Raw genomic sequence first — 23,009 nt, forward strand, 5'->3', positions numbered from 1 at the left:
TAGAAAGAGTGCAGAGAAGAGCAACCAGGATGATGAGGGGACCGGAGGCTATAAAACATAGGATGAACGGTTGCAGGAACTGGACATGGCTGGTCTAGGGAAGAGAAGGACCAGGGGAGACAGGAGAGCAGTGGTCCAATATTTGAGGGGCTGCCACAGAGAGGAGGAGGGGTGTCAAACTGTTTTCCAAGGCACCCGAAGGCCAGACAAGGAATCATGGCTGGAAACTGATGAAGGAGAGATTCAACCTAGAAATAAGGAGGAATTTTCTGGCTGAGAGCAGTCAACCAGTGGAACAGAAGTTGCCTTCAGAAGTTGTGGGACCTTCATCACTGGAGGCTTTTAGGAAGAGATTGGGTTGCCATTTGTCAGAAATGGTGTAGGGTCTCCTGCTTGGGTGGGGGGGGTTGAACTAAATGACCTACAAGGTCCCTTCCAACTCTGTTAATCTGAAGGTGAGAGGCCTGAATGCAGCAGCCTCAGTTGGAAAGTGTGTGTGTGTGTGTGTGTGTGTGTTTTTGGTGACTTATGCTAAATTGCTGTGGGGAACCTGCCAGAAATGACCCTAAGGGCATCATCTTCATGGAGGGGACTGTTATGCGGGTGAACCTGTTAGGCTTGTTTTGAGTCAGCTGCGTAATTTGATTTATGTTAGCCCAGAATTCCATATGCGGATAGTCCTTGACTCCCATTGGTTTTTTTTGTTTTTTTTAATTGAAAAAGTTTAAAAACAAAACATTTCCTTTTCCCCCTCCTCCCAGAAAACCCCTTCCCCTCCTTCCCCGCTTCCCGGTCAATCACAAGGTATTGTTATACATAAACCAAACATAGAATAAAATTTTCCTTCCAATCCAATTAACCTCATCCAAAGCTTTTCATCTCCCAACCCTCCCCATTACATAAAATAACTTCCTAATTATTCAAAGGCAATCTGATATTTCTTAATCTGATATCTGTTTTGTAGATAATCAATCCATTTTTCCATTCAATTAAATATCTTTCCTGCGTATTGTCTTTTAAAAAAGCTGAGATTTTAGCCATCTCAGCCAAATTAATGACTTTCAGTATCCATTCTTCTATTGTAGGTACCTCTTCTTTCTTCCAGTATTGTCCAATCAACAGTCTTGCTGCTGTTATTAAATTCAGAATCAGTTTAGTCTCAATCCCTGTACAATCCGTTATAATTCCCAAAAGGAAAAATTGTGGCAGGAACTTTATCTTCTTCTTCAATACATTTTGAATAATCCACCAAATTCTTATCCAAAAGGCCTTAATTTTCTTGCAAGTCCACCAAATATGAAAATATGTAGCGTCATCACAATCACACCTCCAACATTTCGCTTGGATATTAGGATACATACATGATAATTTTTTGGGATCTAAGTGCCATCTATAAAACATCTTATAAAAATTTTCCCTTAAGTTCTGTGCTTGTGTAAACTTAACATTTCTAACCCAGATTTTCTCCCATGTTACTCCCATTGGTTTTTTTGTATAATAGATTTTTATTAGCAATGGCACTTAGACTTCTATACTGCTTTCCAGGGCTTTCCAGCCCTCTCTAAGCGGTTTACAGAGTCAGCCTCTTGCCCCCAACAGTCGGGGTCCTCATTTTACCCACCTCGGAAGGATGGAAGGCTGAGTCAACCTGGAGCCTGGTGAGACTCAGAACTGCCAAATTGCAGACAGCAGAAGTAGCCTGCAGTACTGCACTCTAACCACTGCGCCACGGAGGCTCAAAGTATTAGTTTATCAAAGTATAAAATACAAAGAGTAATTTTAAAAAGTAATAGAAAACCAGGGGAGGGAAAAAAGAAAGGAAATATGGAGTAAAGAGGAAAGAAAAAGGCACCAACTTCCACAGTAGGAGATAAATATCATTACAACTTCAACGTTTTACTTTTACAGAACAGTGTGTTGTACGTATGTATGTGTATATACACACACACACACACACACACACACCATTTCTATAGCAACAAACCTACCTAATCAGCAAAAACAAAATCAATGTTTCGTTTTTTCCCTACTGCAAGCCCAAAATCTGGAAACAATTTCCAAATAGAAACAAAATTAAATATATTCTCTTCTTTGGATTTTTAAAAAAAGTCAGTTTAACCATCTCTGCTGCTGCTTCTTTCCTTAGTGGGGTGTAAACCTTCTTTATCCGAACTTTATCTTTTTCTTCTACAGATTTGAATGTGACCTGTAGAAGAGGCGAAGATGTCGCTTCACAACACCAGAGCCTCGGTGCTCCTGGCCTGGGTAAAGTAACCCTTCTCTATGGTCGAGAACCTTTTGGAGCAGGGATGGGCAACTCATGACAATTTTACATGCTTGTGGACTTCAATTCCCAGAATTCCTGAGCCAGCCAGAATAGCTGGCCCAGGAATTCTGGGAGTTGGTCCACTCAACTTAAAGTGACTATCTGTGAGACGTGATGAGATGCAGGATGCTTTTACGTCTTGGCTCTTCATGTTTATGGTTTTAGGGTTTATTGGGTCATATTTAGCATGGGGAAATAGGATGTGGATCATCAGATATGGCAACCATGTACTAGAAATAGATATAAATGTGTTCTTTAGCTAAACTGGGAGCGTTAAAAATGTCTTAACATTTGAAAGCATTGAAACAGTTGAAAAAAAGGCTTAAACCCTAATGTTGTTTCTGGACACGGGCCAGAGTTTATTAGTCCCCGAAGAGGATTCCCTTCCCACATGTTTCTCCAGCTTAGTTTTTCCATCCAGCTTGTATCTTGGCAATCTACCAGCTCCCTCATTGGCCAGCATTTCAGAGCGACACCTGGCCAAATGACCACATGGGTGCTGTGTCCTGGCACGTAGCTGGCCTGCCAGCCTCTAACGTGGCTCTCCTTCTCTGCAGGTGAACAGCCTGAAGCTGGGCGATGCCGTCACTTCGTTGTCTGAGCTCCAGGATTGCAGCCTCTTCCTCAAGATCATTGGCAAAATGTAAGACATAGTCTGGCGTTATTCCTGTAGGCTGTAGCAGAAGAATTCCCAACCTCTAGACTCTGACCCAGGGCCCGGCTGCAGCTTGTTCAGAACCAGGCTGCAGAAGCGGTGGGCGAGTGAATGTGCAGAACCATCCCTTCTCCCCACCTTCTCATCAGCCAGTCCGCAAAGCCAAAAAGTCTGGGGAACTCTGCTGTAGAGTTTGTTTAGGATGCTGCTGTTCCTGAGCTGTGCAGAGACCTGGCTGTTTCTCCATCCCCACATCCAAATTTGATTTAAAAAAAAAAAAAAAAGAAGCCAGCCATTTAGAAAAATAAACAGACATCAACGTTGCAAGTGGTCCAGAGCAGTTTTTCTCAACCTTGGCAACTTTAAGATATGTGGACTTCAACTCTCAGAATTCCCCAGTCAGCACATGTACTTCTGGGAGTTGGTCCACACACGTTAAAAGTTGCCAAGGTTGAGAAACATTGGTCCAGAGAATTTATTCAATTATATCTTCCTCCCTCCCGCTCTTTTCCTCTCTTTCCAGACATGGCACAGAAGAGGGGCAGGATGTTTCCCAGCAGAGTGTGGCAGAGCGGGTGAGCCAAGTCATCAGCTTCCTTCAGAGTAAGTGCTTCCCTCAGTCGGAGGATGCTTCGGTCTGGGGGAGGTGGGAAAACTTTGTCCTGGCAGCAGCCACACAAACACACACACACACACACACACACACACACACACACACACACACACCCCATGTACAAAACAAACTTTGAAGCTTTATCTGGCAGAGACTCTGAGCCGTTCGGCTGCGTGACCCTTCCTCTCCCATCTGTCCTTCCAAGGCCCCTCCCAACCCTAAACTGTGATTCTAAGTAAGTCACTTTTCTCAGGGGCTCTTGTAACTTCAGGCGGTCACTAAATGAACGGTTGTAAGTCGAGGACTAACCTATGAGAACAGCTGCACGCTGCTCAAACTGAAACCGGGTTCAAACAGCAGCAGCTGTTTGTTCAAATCAAAAGTGGGCCAGGCTCGAAGTCTTTGGGCTGAGTCCGAATGTGGGGGAGAGGCTGTGGGGTCAGGACCTGAGGTGGGGGTCACTTACGCTTCGCCCACCTGTCTCCTCCCAGAAATCTGCAAGCACAAAGCCTCCCCGCGCAGTCTGGTGTCCAAGGAGAAGCTCTTGGCAGCGGAAGAACTGGAGTTAGCCAAGGTAGGGCCAGCTCCTTGGGATTCGTGGCTTCCGGCGTTTGGGGCCTGGCCTGGGTTTGGCCAGGACAGGTTGAAGGAAGACTCAGTCTGGGGGGGTGGGGGGGTGGGAAAGAGGCCCGGGGTCATTGCTCAGGTGCCGGTTACGGGAAGATGGTCAAGAACTATTTATTTCTTTTTACAAATAAGGAAGCGAGCATCTCCAACACACTTTCTCCTCCTTATTTGACCCACAACAACAGCTGTGTCATGTGGGCTGGGCTGAGAGAGAGGGACTGGCCCAAAGTCTCCCAGCTGGCTTTCATGCCTAAGGCAAGACTAGAACTCACCATCTCCTGCTGATTGGTTCAAAGTCATCCAGCCGGCTTTCATGCCTAAGATGGGACTAGAACTCGCCCTTTTCTACTTTCTAGCGTGGTGCCTTAACCACTAGTCCAAACGGAACTATGGGTCCCGGCTCCAGAAATATAATGATACCACACCCCATGCCCCTGGATGACCTGGTGGCGCCTATAGATATTGGACCTGCCCCCCTGCCTAAGGGTCCGGCCATGATGGGGAGCGCTTAGGGGCTACTGATGCAGAGTGAATTCTGTTGCTGATCATGATTTTATGTCTTGTTTTGAATTGATTATAGTCAGTTTTTACATGTTTTGTATATTTGTTTTTAACTTTTTCCTATTGTTCTTGTGAGCTGCCCAGACTCATTTAGATGAAACTAATTATTATTGATTGGTGGTGGTAAGATACCCAAGTCTGAAACATCTCATTTAAGAGGGCTGTAAGACTAGACCTCTCAGGCATGAACAACCAGACCTTCAGGAGTAGAATTCAAGCTAACCACTTTATTATGTTCTGCCTGTAATACAGGAACCCGGTCTTGCAGATGTCCCTTGGGAACAATTCAGTAAAGCTCCAAAGAACTTAGGGGGTCAGCCCTAGCCCTTTTGGGGTTCCGCAATGATCCCAGGCTATCCCTGTGCTTAATCCCTCCTTCGTGGTAGATTGGGTGTTTCCCAACAAGACCTGGCATTCACTGGAACTTCCATGGAATAAAGGGGGAACCCCTGCAAAACAGCATCCCTATTCCCAATCCCCCAAATCATTCCAGAGGGACATCCTGGTTGACACTGTCAAAAATCACTGAGGGACCCAGGAAGCCAGGATGGATGCATCACCCCCATCCCGAGCCCTCCAGAGGTTATCCATAAGCGTGATTGTTGCCTTCCGAGGCCTGGCCTGAACTCTGCTTGAAGAGGGACCTGATAGCCCTTCTTCCAGGGTCCTCTGGAGCTGGGCACCTTCTACCTGCTCAACGACACCTTTGGGGGAAGTTGGAGACTGGAGAAGAGATCTCCAAAATGGTCACACCCAAGGATGAGCTCTTGAGTAGGGGTGTACCACCTCCTCCTTTGAGTATAAAACGCACTTCCCCCCCCCTAAAAGAGGGTGAAAATTTGGGTGCGTCTTATGCACCAAACGTAGCCCCCACCCACCCGACGGCCCCCACCCTTCAGCTGTTTTCTCACGCTGTTTTAGACCTGTTCTAGGCTGTGGGGATTGCCTCAGCACATTGCCACCTCCGTCCTTCACATTTTTGGCCTCCACGTGTTGCATTTTCAGCCTCCAAACGCTCCATTTTAGACCCGTTCCAGGCTGCGGGGATCACCACAGCACATCGCCTCTGATCGCCCCCTCCATGCATCGTGATTTTGGCCTCTGCACACCCCATTTTTGGCCTCTGCGCGTTGCATTTTTGGGCAGTTCAAGACAGCGGGGATCGGTGGGGATCCCCACTACTTGGAACCATCCGAAAATGTGGCGTGCAGAGGCCAAAAACGGGGTGTGCGGAGGTAAAAAATGCGATGTGTGGAGGCCAAAAACACGACGTGCGGAGGCGGCAATTGGCAGCGATGTGCTGTGGCGATCCCCGCATCCTGGAACGGGTCTAAAATGGAGCGTTCAGAGGCCAAAAACGCGAGGCCTGGAGGCGGTGTTGGTCTGTGGCTGTCCCTGCAGCCTGAAACAGCTGATTGGGGATCCACCCGCCAATCAGCTGCTCGTGTTGAATCAGGCTGCGATAATGTGCTGAAGCTGACCAGGACGCTAGCCAGTTGAATGCTGATGGATGCTGCTGGGCAGAGGGAGAATTTTTTCCCCCTTGTTTTCCTCCACAAAAACTAATGTGCGTCTTATACTCCAAAAAATAGGGTAGCTGAAAGCATCCCTTTAGCCAGAGCTTGGGCCCAGCCCCCTGCTAGCTCCCAGGAGGCCTTGGCCAGCCAGGAGGGGCCCGAGTCCAGGTGGCCAAGCTCCCTGCCCGTTTCCTCCTCCGGATGGACCGGTTCAAAGTCTTCCCCGGTGTCTTTGGTCAGAAGCTTTCCAGAGTTGTGTTGCCATCTGATGGAGCTTCTGACCCCCCACCCCCCTTGCTGGCGTTGGGGTGCTTCTGCTCTTGTCCAGGGGTGTCCTCCATGTGACTCTTTTTTCCTCTGCTCTTCCGAGGTGGTGATGCTGCTCTTGTACTATGCTTCCATGAGCGATAAGATCCCTCGGGAGTGGACCACGCTCGAATACGACCTGCAGGTAAGGGGGATCTCCTCCTCCTGGTCAGCCAGCCAGGCACCTCCTCAGCTACCCGTCAGCATCTGAGTTGCTCTGCTGCCTTTTGCCTCTGCGGGCGTCCCCTTTAGTTGCATCCTGACAATGCAGCCATGTGGCTAGGCCTTCACTTACAACAGTTCATTTAGTGACTGCTTAAAGTTACAACGGCACTGAAAAAAGTGAATTACAACCGTTTTTCACACACATCTGACCGTTGCAGCATCTCCATGGTCACATGATCAAAATTCGGATGCTTGGCAACTGACTCCTACTTATGACAGTCGCACTGTCCCGGGGTCACGTGATCCCCTTTGGCAACCTTCTGACCAGCAAAGTCAATGGGGAAGCGAGATTCACTTAACGACGGCATTACTAACTGAACAACTGCAGTGATTCACTTAACAACTGAAGTGGCAAGAAAGGTCATAAAATGGGGCAACTCAGTTAAAAACTGTCTCGCTTAGAGTTGGGTGGGGCATGGGCTTCGTCTGATTTCCTTGGCTAATCCTTTTCTGGATAACTCGGGTGTCGCCTGTTTCCCCCTCTCATCCCCAGACGGAGATGGCCAAGTTCCTGAACTTCATGCTCTACAACGAAGACTGTCTCAGTGAAGATCTGGAGAACTTTCTCCAAAAGAAAAGTAAGTGCTGAGTGAACCAAGATGTTGCGGTGCATTGACTGGGAGCCCCCAGTTTACTGATGGAAAAGAATCTTTGTACCTCAAGGTCGAACTGGGGGGTTCTCTGAGCTGGGTGGTTTTCTTATGGATGTTTCATGGCCCAACTAGGTAATCTCATCAGTGCTAGAAGGGAGGAGGAGGAGGAGGTGGAGAAGTGTTGGGTTCTTGGTGCTTTCTGAGCTGGGTGGTTTCCTTGTAGATGTTTCATGACCCAGTTAGGTAATGACCAGAGTATGGATGCTGTTCCCTAGTTGGGTCATGAAACATCTGCAAGGAAACCCCCAGTCAGAGAGCATCAAGGACCACACAAAATGGGGGTTGTAGTCCAGAATGTCTGGAGGCCACTAAAGTGGAGAAGATTGAGATGACTTCACTGGTATAACGGCCTGCCTGCTCTCCTCTGCCCTCCAGTGCCAGCCTCCTCAAGGACCTCCAGTGCCAGCTCAGAGGAGGTCACCCCACCCAAACGAGGGGTGCCTTTCCTGAAACTACACAAGATCGCATCTTCTTCCAGCATGAACAAGTAAGAGGGGGGTTTCTTCCAAGGCCTGATGGGGATGTTTGCCGCTCCGCTTCACTCCACTTTATTATTTTACTATTGTATTCTATTGCATTGTATTGTATTTGAGGCTTTTTTTAATTTTATAAAAGGGGACTAGAACTCCCCGTCTCCTGGTCATTAACCCAGAGTCACCCAGCCGGCTTGCATAACTAAGGTGGGACTAGAATTCTCAGTCTCCTGGTTTCTAGCCTGCTGCCTTAACCACTAGACCAAGCTGGCTCTCAAAAGGTCGCAAAAGGGGATCTCATAACCCCGGGACACTACGACCGTCAAAACTGTGAGTCAGTTATTAAGTATCCAAATGTAAACCATTTGACCCTTTAATGATCAAAAGTCACTTTTTTCATTGTCTGTTCAAAGTGACAATGAAAAAAGTGACTTTTGATTATTGGGAAGGGCATGGGGGCTCTGACTTACAACACCTCGCTTAGTGACTGTTCAGTCACTAAGCAAGGTGTTGTAAGTCAGGGACCGCCCCATGCCCCTTCCCACAATGGCTGCCCAATCCCTCCTTAAAAAGAGGAATTTAACCTGCTTCTTCTTCTCCTGGGCAGGCCGCTCCCTGGCTCCTCCTCCTCCTCCTCCTCCTCCTCCTCCTCGTCTCCCATGGGGGAGATCATGCAGACCCCCCAGTTCCAGATGCGGAGGCTGAAGAAGCTGCTGGAAGCTGAGCGAGAGAACCGCGACGAGCTGGAGCATGAATTGGCCGAGAACCGGAAGCTCCTAGATGAGAAAGGTGAGGGGTGGGTGGGGAGAGAGTGGAGACCACTCAAGCAGCCCGCCTTCAAGGGACTACAAAGACCCTGTGGCGGCGGAGCAGGATGGGACCCGGGCCATTCCTGGCAACAGTTTTATTCCCCTCCCCCCCTTTTTAAAAAAAAATATATATTTGCATGGCTGCTGCCTGGTTAAAAGGCCCAGCAAAGTTTCCTCAGCCTTCCAAGGGAGGCCAGGAGGTGGGAAAAGGGAATCAAATACATGGGGATGATGAGGCCGTGGTCGTAAGTGTGAGGACTAGTAGGAAGTCACTTTGTTCAGTGCCGTCGTAACTTGGAATAGTTGCCAATGAATGGTTTTAAGTGGAGGACGGCCTGTGCGACTTTTATTATAAATCTTTATGACAAGCCTGGCCGAGGAGTTCACTCCCCTCCCCTCTCCCTTGACCTGGGCCCAGCCCCCCCCCCCCGGCCCCCCCTTTCACTGCTGACCCCTGACTTCACCCTGGGTCTCCTCTCTGCCTCCTTTTATTTTCATTTTGGTTTTGGTTTTAGTTGAGGTATTTTTATTTCATTTCATTTTATGTTTTGTTTTTTATTTTATATTTCATTATTTTATTTTACTTGAGTTTTTCGTTTTACTTAACTTTTATTTTATTTTAATTTTTTTATTTATCATTCTTTTTTCTTTAATTTCTTATTTTATTTATTATTTATTTAACATATTTATTTATTGTTTTAATTTTGTTTGTTTGTTTATTCTATAACCACCCATCTCCACAATTGACCGTGGGCTGCTCACGGTTCAGAAACATACACTACAATTAAAACCTTAAAATATTTTTAAAACAATAAACACAGTGAAAACGTTTTTTTAAAAAAAGCATTAAAATGTGTAATTCGCACCTTTGCAAATTTATTTATTTTATTTATTTATTTTTCATATTTATATACCGCCCTATCTCCCTAAGGACTCAGGGCGGTTCACAGGCAATTAAAATACATATAAATACAGATTAAAAACGACGATTAAAAAACTTATTCTATTGCCAAATTATTAAAAAACAATATAAATAGTAAAAACCCCTTAAAACCAATAACTTTAAAATCTAATCCAGTCCCGCGCAGATGCATAAGTGTGTTTTAAGCTCGCGACGAAAGGTTCGGAGGTCCGGAAGTTGACGAAGTTGACCCCTCCGGTCATCCAGTGGGGTTCGAATTGCCCTGGATTCTGAGGAAGGGTCCCCATTTTGCCTTTTCTTGAGTGGGCCATCCCGGAATGGCTGCGTCTGGCAGGGCGTCCGAATGGCCGCCTCTCAGGTTCTGAGGAGGGTTTTGTGCTCTTTGCGTAGATACGCGCATCCTGATGATGAAGCAGCGCATCGACCGCCTCACCCTCCTGCAGGAACGGCAGGCGGCTGCGGATCATCTGGAGCCCAAGGAGATGGAGGAGCTCCGGGACAAGAACGAAAGGTCCGTCCAGGCTTTTTGTAAGAGGCTTCAAAGGCCTTGGGGAGCCTGGAGGTAGCAGAAGAACAGAGCTGGGAGGGACCCTGGAGGTCTTCTAGTCCAACCCCCTGCTCAAGCAGGAGACCCTAGACCCAGGTTGGATCCTGCAATGTTATCCTGGGACACGTATATCAGCCTTCCTTTGTGGGACCCTGCCCCAGTTTGAGGCAAATGGTTGTCTTCTTCAAAACCTCTAGTGATGGAGCACCCACAACTTCTGGTGGCAAGCTGTTCTACTGGTTAATTGTCCTCACTGTTAGGAATGATGTTCTTAGTTCTAGATTGTTTCTCTCTGAATATTTTCCGTCCATTGCTACTTCTCCTGCCCTCAGGTGCTTTGGAGAATAAGTTGGCCGCCTCTTCTTTGGAGCAGCCCCTCCAATACTGGAAGACTGCTATCATGTCACCCCTGGTCCTTCTTTTCATTAAACTGGACATACCCAATTCCTGCAACTATTCCTCCTATGTTTCAGCCTCCAGTCCCCTCATCGTCTTTGTTGCTCTTCTCTGCACTCTTTCTAGAGTCTCAGCATCTTTTTTATATCATGGCGACCAAAACTAGAAGCAGTATTCCAAGTGTGTTGGTTGATGAATTACTAATACCACACCTCCCCGCCCCCTGCACCGCCATGTGTCTGCTCCTTTTCCATCTTGTTAATGATTTCACCTGTTCTGTTATATTACAATCAATGATTTTAATGTTTTTAAATTGTTTTTATGATATTAGTCACCCAGAGAAATAGATTTGGGGAGTTGGTTCTTGGAATGAAGGAAGGAAGGAAGGAACAAGCAAATGAATAAGTAGATAAGCCAATAAGTAAACAAAACAAATTTAGGGAGAGTCCCCCGCAGCTGGCTCTCGGAATGCTCCAGAGTCCGATTCTGCTGCCCGTCTCCTTCCTCTGACGGTCCTCCTCCCCCCCCCCACTTCCCTGGCAGCCTCCTCCTCCGCCTGCATGAGACTCTGAAGCAGTGCCAGGATCTGAAGACGGAGAAGGGGCAGATGGACCGGAAGATCAACCAGCTCTCCGAGGAGAACGGAGAACTCACTTTCCGGGTACGAGGGTGGCAGAGTCTGGGTTTTAGAATTGGGGGGGCGGGGGGGGGGGAGAAGAGAAAGGATGAGGTCCTAGAGCTAAGGGGCTCGGGTGTGTGTGTGGGGGGGGATGGGACATTCCATATCCTCCGGGCAGAAGACCTGGCAGCCTTTGGCCAAAGGGAAGAGGGGCAAAGGGTCCAACCGAAGCCTCACCTGTCTCCTCTCCCAGCTCCGAGAGTTCGCCCGCACCTTGACGGAGCTCCAGGAAGCCATGAATGAAATGTGTGAAGGGCAGGACAAGTCCCTGAAGGAATGGGAGGAGCGGAGGAGTCGCCTGGAAGCAGAGCTCCACAGGGCCCTGAGTGAGAAGGTCAGCAAGAGGGGAACAGTGGAGGTGGGGTGGGGAGGGAATATATCTTCCCACCCCCGTTCTGGCCCCCTGGGCACCCGGCTGGCTTCTCATTGGGACCGGGGCAGGTGGATCCTGGAGATGCAGCCGCCGGTTTCTGAAGCAGAGTTGCACATACACAAAGGTTGCACCATGTGTGTTTAATTTTATCATTTATATCAGTGCCGCCCCCCCCCCCGACCTTTTGGGCACCAGGGACCGGTTCGTGGAGCGAGAGAGGTTTTCCCACGGACCGGAGGGGGCCTGGTTTCTTGGGCTGCCTGCATCCCACGGATGGGGCTTCACTTGTTTGTGCGGCCCAGTTGCTATCCTGCCGCGGACTCAGGTTGGGGACCCCTGATTTATATCACCATCTCATTTAAGTGATTAGGAGGCACCCAGGATTGACTGATAGATGGGCAGTCATATAAATGTGACAGATAGATAGATAGATGAGAGAGATGATAGTGGATAGATGGATGGATACATAAATACAGATTCTAGGCAGCTCGGGAGGGAGGGAAGATAGTAGGAAGGACGGACAGACAGATGGAAGGACTGGGCAGAATAAAGAGTTCCTTCTCTCTCTCTGATAGTTTTGAGAATACACACACACACACACACACACACACACACACACACACACACACACAGAGGAAAGGAGGGAGAGATTACCAGATCTGGAGGCTGCCCACTTGAAGGGCCGAGCCTGAAGGGAGAGTGGGAAGGGGTTGGGATGCATGGGGTCCGTGTTGGCTGTGTTCCTTCTCCTCCCCTGGATGATCTGGGGATGATGTGGGGTGACCCACATTCTGGGAGGGTGGGGGGGAGAGCGGAGGGGCAGGTGGGCTCTCATGGCTTGTCTCCATCTCCAATTCTCCAGAGATGCCTGGAAGAGAAGGTGGAGATTCTGCAGGGGAAGATCTCCCTGCTGGAGGACCAGCTGGCCAAGCTGACCAAGGAGACCAGCTCCCTGCCGGTGAAAGGAGAAGTCCTGGGCGACGTCTTGAAGGTGGGAGCTGGGCCCCAGCCAGGAGAGCAGGTCATGCTCCCTGGCTGCCGGCTCTGAGTCATCTCTGGAAGTTGTCTTTATCTTGAACTACTTAGTTGTTTATTGGTATCCCGCCTTTATAATTTTTTTATAAATAACTCAAAGCGGTGAACAGATCTGATATGCCTTTCTGCTCCTGTTTTGCCCACAACAACCCTGCAAGGTGGGCTGTGCTGAGAGAGAGCTCTTCTCTTTCCACCCGCCTTCCCCTTCTTCTCATTTTCCATTCTGGTCCTCCGGTCTTCCCTGCTAATGTCAGGGTCTGTTTTGACCAGGTTAGCCTAGAGGGGGATGGAAAGCACAACCCGTAGTGAGAAATGAATCCCCCGCAGGTGACTCACTCTGGGGTAATCAATGTGTCCCTGCTTCCTCCTCTCACAGCTCGAAGGCCTGAAGCAGCAAGTGGCCAGCCTGAGCAGCCAGCAGGCCGAACTGCAAGCCACCGTCCTCCGTCTGGAAGAAGAGAAGCGCCTTCTGGAGGCCAACCTCCAGGCCGAAAGGAGAAGCTTCGAAGCGGAGAAAGCCCAGCTGACGGGCCTCCTGACGGAGCTGCAGAATTCCAGCTCCGAAATTTCTCGCGCCAAGGAGAAGCTGGAACAGGACTGCCGGGCCCAGGAGGAATGCTTGATCGCCCAGGCCAACACCCTCACGGCGGAGATCTCCAAGCTGACGGGCTTCCTTCGCCAGAGGGACGAGGAGCTGCTGGCTCTGCACCAGCAGGTGGAAGCTGAGAGGAGCCAGAAGAGCCAGCTGGCCGAAGACTGGGAGAAGAAGGAGCAGAGGTCTCGGGCAGCCATCGAAGACCTGAGCCACCAGGTGGATCAGCTGAGCAGCTCCCTGAAGCAAAGCAACCAGAAGGTGTCCCAGATCGAAGCCGCCAGCCAGGAAGAGTACAACCGGATCGCCCAGGAGAAGGAGCTGGCCGTAAGGCAGCTCCAGGAGAAAGAAGCCGAAGTGTCCTCCTTGGCCGAGCGGCTGCAGTCCCTGGAGCACGCTCGGACCTCTTCTGCTGTGGAGCTCCACCAGGAGAAGATGGAGGCCACTCAGAAGATCCAGGCGCTGGAGGCCAGAGTCGTGGCCCTTACTGCCCAGGGCCAGCAGAGCGAGGCCCAGGCGGCGGCCATCCCAGCCTTGAAAAGCCAGCTGCGGGAAGCTCAGCAGAAGCTGGCCGAGAAGGAGAAGCTGGCCAAGGAACATACCCGTCTTCAGGAGCGGCTGATGGTCCTCGAAGAGTCCGTCCGCAACACCGAGGGGATCCTGGAGGACGAGAAGAGGAGGGCGGCCGAGTCCCTGGAGAGCAACCTCCGGCAAATCGCAGAGCTGGAAGAGCAGGTCCAGGAGCTGACCAGGCACAAGGACCAGGCGGTGGAAGGGATGGCCGAGGAGAAGGCCAGGAGGGAAGCCCTGGAAGGCCAGATGCAGCGACTGGAAGAGGAATCCAGGAGGAAGCTGGAAGAGCTGCAGCGTCAGCTGGCTGAGTTGCCCCTTGCCAAAAGGGAGCTGACCGAACGGAGTGGGCCGGAGCAAAGCGGCCCGAAGTTCCAGGCTGACCAGAAGAAGTTGGCAGAGCTGGAAGCCCAGCTGAAAAATCTCAGCGCCCAACACCAAGAAGCTCTGACTGCCGTTCAGGCCAAATTGTCTCAGTCCGTTTCCCAAGTCAAGGAGAAGACGAGCTCGGAAGAGAAGCTCCGAGCTAAAGTGGCCACCTTGGAGAAGCAGGCGGCTACCACCCGTCAGGAATTGGCTCAGGCCAAGCAGGACGGGCACGAGGCTGTCCAGGAACTTGAAGAGGCCCTCGTGAGGCTGGCTCAAGAGCAGCTCAAGAGAGAGGAGCTGGAAGGCAGAGTGAGGCAGTTGGGAGAGCAAAGCAGTGAAGATCTGACCACGGCCGAGTCCAGCTTGTCCAGCCTCAAGTCCGCTCTGAAGGAGAAAGAGCAGGAGGTGGAACAGGTCTCTGCCCAGCTGAAGACGCTGAAGGCCGAGTTGGAGGAGACTCTGCAGCAACAGGAAAGTCAGCTGGCTCGGCACCAGGAGGAAGCCAAGCGGTTGGCGGAGGAAGAGGAGCGAACCCACGCCGAGCTGGCCGTGGAGAAGGCCCAGAAGGTGGCCCTGGAGGTGCAGCTGCAGAACCTCACCAATGAGCACCGGGTGGAGGTCTCCAGCCTCCAGGAGGAGGTGGCCAGGGCCCAGGACCTGCTGGGCGAGAAGGAGAGGGAGCTGGAGGAGCTGCGGCTAAAGAACGTCTCCCGCTGCGAGGAGTTGAGGGACCTGCAGAAGACGGTGAGCAAGCTGAAAGGAGAGCTGGCCTCGGTGGAGGCGCTGAAGGAGAGGGAAGCCAAGATGGAGAACGAGCTGCAGGGCTTCCTGGAAGTGGCCAGGACCCGGGAAGCCGAGATCAACGGCCTGAAAGCCCTGGTGCACTCCAAGGATGCGTCCCTCAAAAGCCTGGAGGAGCAGAAACTCCACTTGGAGAAGGAGTCGGTCACCCTCCGGGAGATGTACGAGAAGCAGCTGAAGGAGGGCAAAGATCTCCAGGGCCAGGTCGGCAAGCTGGAGAAGCTGACGGCCGCCTCTAAGGAGCAGCAGCACGCCCAGGCGGAGGCGTTGAAGCGGGAAGCGGGCCACCAGAGGCAGAAGACCTCCGAGTTGGAGAAGCTCCTGGAGGCCTCCAAGGCCACCGTGGAGAAACTGAAGAGGGAACTCCTGCAGACGGAAGAGGAGCTGGTGCGGAGCCGGAAGGCCGTGTCAAGAGCCGAGGAAGAGTTGGCCTCCCTGCGGACCTCGGCTCAGGAGAAGGACAGGCTGGAAGAGAGCCGGAAAGAGCAGATGTCCCGCTACCGCCAGGAAGCGGAGCGGAAGGCCAGCCACATCAACAGTTTGGAGCAGGACAGGTCCATCCTGCACCGGCAGCTGATGGAGAAGGAAGCGGAGAGCAAGGACCTCCGGCGCCTGGTCATGGCCGAGTCGGAGAAGAGCAAGAAGCTGGAGGAGAGGCTGAGGCTCCTGCAGTCCGAGATGGCCACGGCGGCTTCCCGGGCGGCAGAGAGGTGCTCGGCGATGAAAGCAGAAGCCCAGAGCTCCCAGGAGCAGGCCGAGAAGCTGAGGCTGTCCGTGGAGACCCTGAAGAAGGAGCTGAGCGGGCTCTCCAAGCGGGAGGAGGCCCTCGGCCAAGAGCTCAAGTCCTGGCAGGAGAAGGCTTTCCAGAAGGAGCAGCTGCTCGCAGGACAGCAGCAGGAGTTGGCCGGAGCTCAGGCTTTGATTGGTGAGCTGATGCCCCTCAAGGGCTTGTACCAGCAGCTCCAGGCCTCGCAGGCCTCGCAGGGGGACAAGCATCGGGAAGAGGTGGAGCAGCTGCAGAAGACCACCGGCCTCCTGCAGGCGGAGCTGAGCAGGACCAAGCAGGAGCTCTCGGAGACCTCCTCCGTCAAGGAGAGCTTCCTCCAACAAGAGCAGCTTCTCCATCAGCTGCAAGCGGAGAACAGCGGGTACGTGGAGCGCCTGGCCGCCCTCCAGCGGGCTCACACCCAGCTGGCCGAGGAGAAGAGGGAGCTGGCCGAGAAGGCCACCCAAGGGCAGCAGAGCCTGGACAGGGAGTTGGCCCAGCTCAAGCAGAAGCACGCTCTGGAGCTGGAGGCCACCCGGATGGACTCTGAGAAGCTGGTGGCGGGGAGCAAGCGGGAGGCTGAGGAGGCTCAGAAGAAGCTGGAGGCCATGGCCAAGACCTACGAGGACACCAAGCGTCAGCTGACAGCTCAGGTGAGCCCTTTGATTCCCCTCTTCAAGATGGGAGGTGGCTGTGCTTAAGGACAACCAATAGAAGAGAATCTTTGGAGCTCAGGGTTGAGCTGTGGGATTCCTGGTGTTTTCTTGCAGACATTTCATGGCCCAACTAGGGACCACCATCAGGGCTAGAAGGGAGTGGGGTGTTTGTGGAGTGGAGCTTGGCTGTTTTTCTTGCAGATGTTTCATGACCCAACTAGGTAACATCTGTGTGAGGGAGTGTGGGGTTTGCTCATGTTTATAGACAGTAGTTTGCCCTGCAGCCTATACCCAAATAAGCAGGGATTAACCCCAGAGAAACAATGAATCAGAAAACCGTATCCTAAAGAAGGAATGGAAAAACCAAGGAAAAACCCACAGTCCCACCAATACTGGGAGGGCAAACTTCTGTATAGAGCCAAAGAGCAAAGCCCCCTCCCTTCCAATGACGTTCCGTAGTTGGGTTATGCAAGAAAAGAGGCAGTTCTCAGAGAGCCCCAAGGACCCCATTCTCCTCTCCTCATTTTCTTCCCCCACTCCACAAACCCCCCCCCCTCTTCTAGCACTGAGGATGATGTTCCCTAGTTGGGTCATGAAATGTCTGCAAGAAAACCACCCAGCTCAGAGAGGAACCCCACAGTGAATGGCGATTGGCCATCCTCGCCTTTATCTCAGCATGTTGGGATGCGGGTGAGGATCACGTTTTCTAAGGAGGGGGAGGGGTGTAGAGCCCACCCAGCTGGTCAAAACAGCTCAAAGGACTCCCAGGTTTGGCTCATGCCCGGGCGCTGCCTCCATCCCCTTTGCCCTGCCGTAGATCGGACACTTCGTGAAAAGAGCAATGCCGACCGAGTGGGACGTGCGGCAGGAAGAGGCGGGCTCAGCGGTCTCTTTCCTCTGCCGTCTTTGGGTGGATTTAGAAAGTGAGAGTGGGGGAGGCGTTGAGGCGGGTGGTGATGATGCCCTGACCTCTGCAGCCCTTTCTTCTCCCCAACCTGCAGGCAGAGAAGCTGGAGAAACATCAGCGGGAACAAGCTAAGCAGGTAAGATGCCCAGGAGACCGGCTGCTTCACAGTGGAGCCATGGAGGGGGAGGGGGGGGCGGTGGAGGGCACGTCTGAAGTGGGGGGTTTGCTCCTGGGCTGTTCGGTAGAAGGCGGCTGTACAGGTAGCCCTCGACTGAAGACCACAATTGAGCTCCAAATTGCTGTTGCCAAGCGAAACGTTTGTTAAGTGGGTTTGGGCCCATTTTAGACCCTTTTCTTGCCAAAGTTGTTAAATGAACCGCTGCGGTCGTTAAGTGAATCTGGCTTCCTGATTGACTTTGGTGGTCAGAAGGTCACATGACCCCTGGGACATTGCAGCCGTCATAAATAGGAACCAATTGGAAAGTGTCTGAATTTTGATCACGTGACCAAATGGATGCTGCAACGGTCCTAAGTGTGAAGAATTGTCATAAGTCACTTCTTCAGTGCCGTTGTAATTTCAAACGGTCACTAAACGAACTGCTGTAAGTCGAGAACTACCTGTATAATTCCCCAGCTAGGTTGTTGTCCGGTTGTCTCTGGGTGCCCCTTGGCCAAACTTCCCTTGAATCTGCTCAGTTTCTCCATTCTTTGGAGCTGCTGCCCTCCCCTCCAGGAAGTTCTCCGGGTCTCCCGGATAGATCCTGCCTCCCTCCTGAATTTCTTCCTAGGGCAGCCATGGAGGTCATCTCTCCTCCCACAGGCTCTCCTTGGGGAGGGGCCTGCCTTCTCCCCCTCCCCAGCTTTCCGGGTCCTTCCCCCAGTCCTGATCCTGGGGTGGAAATGATCAATGGGAGATATGGAAGAGCCCACCCCAACCCTCCAGAGGGATTTGACCTCAAGTCCCACCATTCAAGGGGCTGGGGAAGATGGGTGTGCCACCACCTTACCCAGCTGGCTAGCAGAAATCCTACTTGAGCTGCAGAGCTCTGCAAGCCATTTATAGGGGCCCCAGGAGGCTTCGTGTGGAAGGCGGGCCCCTGAGGGCGCTGGAGGCTGGGAGAGAGCTCAAGGGGGCCCAGCAGACAGAGCGGAGACTTGGAATGACTTCTTGACCTCTTCCTCCTCCAGGTGGATGAGCTGAAGAAGAAGCTGGTTCAGCAAGAGAAGGCCGCCCAGACCCATCAGCAGAAAGCGAAGGTGGGTGTCCAGCACAGGAACGCTTGCCCACCTCCGCCTGGCCTCAACCTCAGGCCCACCAAGAAAAAAGGTCCAGGTCAAATTGTTCCATGTAGCCATAACTTTGTTCTGATTAGCTTGCGCAGTCTTATTTCACACTTAGTTTTACTCCACCCATTGCTGCTACGATGGGGTGGCAACAAGCCAGGATTCCAAGATTTTGACTAGCATCAGAACAGAAGTGCAAATAAAAACATGACAAGATCCTATCTGGGCCGATCACCGGGATCACAGTATTATTTTCGGAGCTTTCAGATTTGTGCTGGATCCCATCCTCTCTACTGGAGAGAAGCTATTCTATGCACAGTATTTATGCGACGCCTTCCTATTGGCTGATTGGTGTATTGATGGCTGGTGATTGGCTTTTGTTTCCTTATGCTTCCAAGCCCTCAGCTCCTAAATACCTGACAAGTTGATCATAAATCAGCACTCCTTTTTCCCAGGTTTCAACCGTTTCCCTGGCTGTTTTTGTCCCTGCTCAGCCAACAATCTTGGTAGATGCGAAATTAAATGTATGTCCTTGTTCATTGCAGTGGAGGCTACCAATGAGTTGGGGTCTCCTCGTCTGACCGCTCGCTTGTGTTCTTGCAATCCGGTGGTTAGCTTCCTCCCAGTCTCCTATCTAGTCACAGAGGCAATCCATGCAGGGGATTACATTGGAAGTCTCTCCCACCTCCAAGTGATCTTTACAATGCGTGATTTGCCCTCTTATAGTAGCTTCTGGACGGTGCAATACAAAGTATATTTGCCGTCATTCGTGAAAAACATGACAGCCGAAAGCTGTTAACTTCAGACCAACAATCAAGTAAGCAACCCCCCAATTCAGAAACTGCCAAAGAGCCCAACCAAAGAATCTCTAAGACCCCTCCCCCCACCCACACAGACGGGCAAGGCACCAGAATATAAACTGACAGCAAACCCCACTCCTTATTGGCACTGATGATGTTACCTAGTTTGGGTAATGAAACGTTTGCAAGAAAACTATCAAGCTCAGAGAGCTTGTCAAGAACCCCTCATTTCAGTCCTGAGCTACAAAGACAGCAACAGCCCTTAGACTTATATGCCTCTTCACAGGGCTTTCCAGCCCCCTCTAAGCAGTTGACAGAGTCAGCCTCTTGCCCCCAACCATCTGGGTCCTCATTTGACCCACCTCGGAAGGACGGAAGGCTGAGTCACCCTTCAGCCTGGTGGGATTTGAACTGTCAAATTGTAGGCAGATGGCAGGCAGCAGAAGTAGCCTCCAGTACTGCGCTCTAACCCCTGCGCCACTGTGGCTCACCCGTGGCTAAAAGATCCTCCTTTATTGGTAGCAAATATTCTTCTTTATTGGGACAACTCTGTGTCCTGCCAGGTTAAAGCCTTCAATCCTGGAGTGGGAGGCAGCTCAGAAGAGCCGTGGGGCAGATCGCCTCAGGGTGACCCGAGGAGGAAGGGGTGCTTCCCTCTCTGAGGCACTGAGGTGGGTCTCCCTCTCCATAGGTGCGCGAGGAGGAGCTCCGTTCGGAGATGAAGCAGCTGAAGGAGAAGACGGCGGATCTTCAGGCTCAGCTGGTGAAGAAGGAACAGGCTGCCGAGCATTACAAGGCTCAGGTAGGGCCCTGGGCGCCTCCTGCCCCCCATGCCAGGTTGAGGGAAGGGCTTGCAGGAGGGACCCCTCGATGGAGGCTCGAGGGGGCTCCTGTCAGCTGCCACCTCGCGCTTCACTGCCACCAACTACAGCGTGTGTGTGTGTGTGTGTATTGGAGGAGAGGGGAGGGGGCAGTTTTCAAGGGAAGCAAAAAGTTCACTGTATCTCCCTGAGATGCAGCTTCAAATTCTTTGAATTTGATTGGACATGGGTGGGGGGGGACAGTAAGAGGAGGCACCTAAGAAAAGGAAAAATTAGACGGGAAGATTTGGGCGCACAATTTTCAGTTCCGGCTTTGCATTGTTGTAATTCACTTGACGCCTCGTAGACGATACCTGTCTTGACGAATGGAGTTAAGGGTTGTTTTTACTTGGCGGTTCAAGCTGAGGCAGGGCCGACAGGTTCTCTTTCCTGCGCCCGCAGATGGAGAAGGCAAGGACGCACTACGATGCCAAGAAACAGCAGAACCAGGAGCTGCTGGAGAAGCTGAAGGGCCTGGAGCACCTGGAGAAGGAGAACGCCGAGCTGAAGGCCGAGTCGGAGCGCCTGGCCAAGGAGTTGCAGCGCACAGCCCTGCAGGCCACCGAGTCAGAGCTCAGCCTGAAGAACCTCACCAGCCAAGTCCGGGTCCTGCAGGCGCAGGTAGGCAGGGCGGGGGAGGGGGGGGCTGGGCCAGATGGCAGAGGTTCAATACCAAATAATACATCATTTTATTAAACGTGTCTTTCAAGTTAGAGTTCCATGTCAGTTTCAAACTTTGCATTCATGTGTAGGTGGTTCTGGACCACAATTGAGCCCAAAATTTCCGTTGCTAAGCGAGACAGTTGTTAAATGAGTTTTGCCCCGTTTTACGACCTTTCTTGCCAAAGTTGTTAAGGGAATCACTGCAGATGTTAAGTTAATCACACGGCTGTTAAGTGAATCTGGCTTCCCCACAGACGTTGCTGATCAGAAGGTCACAAAAGGTGGTCGCCATGCAGCCGTCACAAGTATAAGTACAGAGTTGCTGCAGCAGTTGGTGCAAAGCCAGTTATAAGCCACTTTTTTCCAGTGCTATTGTAATTTCAAATGGTCGCTAAACAGATGGTTGTAACTTGAGGATTACCTTCGGCAGGAGCATTGAATCAAGATGTCCCAAATGGGCTCTTTTGTTGGCCTGCCAGCCTCTCCGCCTTCTTGGGCCTGGCTTCCTCGGGGCTTCTCTTTCTAATTCTGCTCCAATTCCCACACAGCTGGACTTCTCGGATCGGCAGCTTCGAGAGCAGGGCAAGGTCCAGGCAGCCCTGGAGACCCTCAAGGGCCGGGAGACCTTCAGGCAGAGCTCGGCCGATATCAGCACGGACAGCCTGGACTTGAGCACCAGCGACGAAGGGCAGCCCCTTAACTCCACCAGGTACCCGGTGGCCTCCTCCCCTGGCTCTGGAGGGCAGCCTCGGGGCGCTCCTCCTTCTGCGCCACCACTCCGGCCCAGTTTCCTCGGGGAACGTCTTTGCTCCCAGAGTGGGATCTCGGCTGGTTCTTTTGGGGTCTCCGGTCCTCTCTGAGCCTGGTGGGGTTTTTTTTTTACAGACATCAGTGCTAGAATCTACCAAAGATTACCTAGTTGTGGCATGAAACACCTGTAAGAAAACCACCAAGCTCAGAGACCATCAAGGACTCCACAGCCTTCCTAGTTGTCCTCCTCTTTGCAAATCTCCCCCCTTCCAACACTGATGAGGTCACCTAGTTTGATAATAAAACGTCTGCAAAAAGACCACCAAGCTCAGAGAGCATCCAGGACCCCTCAGTTCAATCCTGAGCTACAAACCTTCTCTTCTGTTGGTACTTTTGGGGTCTTCAGACTGAACGGGAGAGGATTATGGTAGGGGGCGGCAGGGCATGAAACATATTTAATTATTAAGAAAATTTATAAAGCCGCCCACAGTGGGTGGCTTACAGAAGTAAGACTCCCAACAGATACCCCAGTAACATACCCATACCAAGCCCTTGATGGGCTCCTTATCTCCCTTTGGGGTCTCCAAGCCCATTGGCAAGTTCACGTCTTCAGGGCCCCTCGAAAGAGGGTCAAGATGGGGGCCAACCTTATCACCGCAGGGATGATGTTCCACAGGGAGGGAGCCACCACGGAGAAGGCCTTTCTTCTACATCCCACCAGATGGACCTCCTTAAGAGAGGAGACCCGTAACGTCCCCTGCCTCCTTGCTATGGGGGCTCAGGTGTCTGTCACTGGGAAAAGAGAACCTGGCCTGAAACCATGTAAGGCCTTAGAGGTGACGACCAATATCTTAAATTGGACCCGGAAGCAAACGGGCAGCCAGTGCAGCTCCTAGCCTTGCACAGAACCATGCAGGCCGCAGCAGCTGAGATTCCCCCGGATGGAGCAGCCCGGGTGGGGGTGGAACCTGTGATTCCAGGCAGCCCCGCCCTCTTCAAGGCCGGCTTCTCCCCAGCAGGAAGACCCGCCGCTCTTTGTCCGAATCGGGGGCCGTGGAATCGTCCAAGACCTCCCAGGCGCTGCCCCACAAGAGGGACTCCTTGGAGAGCCTCTACTTCACCCCCATCCCCACCCGCTCACGGTCCAAGCTGGAGAACAGCATTGACTCCATCGGCAATATCACCTTGGACTCCGGACGGAAGGCGCTCTCTGGCCGTCGGCGCACCACACAGCTGATCAACATTACCATGATCAAAGTAAGGGGGGAGGGGGG

The 23,009-nt window shown here is 51.8% G+C and overlaps 1 protein-coding gene across 7 annotated transcripts in view; it reads left to right on the plus strand.

Moving 5' to 3' along the window:
* Positions 1 to 23,009, plus strand: part of NUMA1 (nuclear mitotic apparatus protein 1) — a 47,644-nt gene that overhangs the window by 17,681 nt on the left and 6,954 nt on the right. For 5 of the 7 annotated variants that reach the window (XM_058185241.1, XM_058185246.1, XM_058185247.1 and 2 more), the window contains exons 2-20: positions 2,194 to 2,265; positions 2,884 to 2,969; positions 3,505 to 3,584; positions 4,086 to 4,168; positions 6,670 to 6,750; positions 7,324 to 7,408; positions 7,859 to 7,970; positions 8,564 to 8,745; positions 10,078 to 10,198; positions 11,174 to 11,291; positions 11,503 to 11,643; positions 12,545 to 12,673; positions 13,094 to 16,468; positions 17,473 to 17,514; positions 18,567 to 18,635; positions 20,154 to 20,264; positions 20,725 to 20,943; positions 21,534 to 21,694; positions 22,752 to 22,992. In XM_058185241.1, the coding sequence (XP_058041224.1) occupies positions 2,224 to 2,265; positions 2,884 to 2,969; positions 3,505 to 3,584; positions 4,086 to 4,168; positions 6,670 to 6,750; positions 7,324 to 7,408; positions 7,859 to 7,970; positions 8,564 to 8,745; positions 10,078 to 10,198; positions 11,174 to 11,291; positions 11,503 to 11,643; positions 12,545 to 12,673; positions 13,094 to 16,468; positions 17,473 to 17,514; positions 18,567 to 18,635; positions 20,154 to 20,264; positions 20,725 to 20,943; positions 21,534 to 21,694; positions 22,752 to 22,992 (5,478 nt within the window). In that variant the 5' untranslated portion in view covers positions 2,194 to 2,223. Of the gene's footprint in view, positions 1 to 2,193; positions 2,266 to 2,883; positions 2,970 to 3,504; positions 3,585 to 4,085; positions 4,169 to 6,669; positions 6,751 to 7,323; positions 7,409 to 7,858; positions 7,971 to 8,563; positions 8,746 to 10,077; positions 10,199 to 11,173; positions 11,292 to 11,502; positions 11,644 to 12,544; positions 12,674 to 13,093; positions 16,469 to 17,472; positions 17,515 to 18,566; positions 18,636 to 20,153; positions 20,265 to 20,724; positions 20,944 to 21,533; positions 21,695 to 21,870; positions 22,014 to 22,751; positions 22,993 to 23,009 lie in introns of those variants that run through there. The other 2 variants (XM_058185244.1, XM_058185248.1) reach the window with 2 other exon arrangements.

The sequence above is a fragment of the Ahaetulla prasina genome, chromosome 5 (genome assembly GCF_028640845.1).
Source record: "Ahaetulla prasina isolate Xishuangbanna chromosome 5, ASM2864084v1, whole genome shotgun sequence".
In the NCBI taxonomy this organism is placed as follows: domain Eukaryota; kingdom Metazoa; phylum Chordata; class Lepidosauria; order Squamata; family Colubridae; genus Ahaetulla; species Ahaetulla prasina.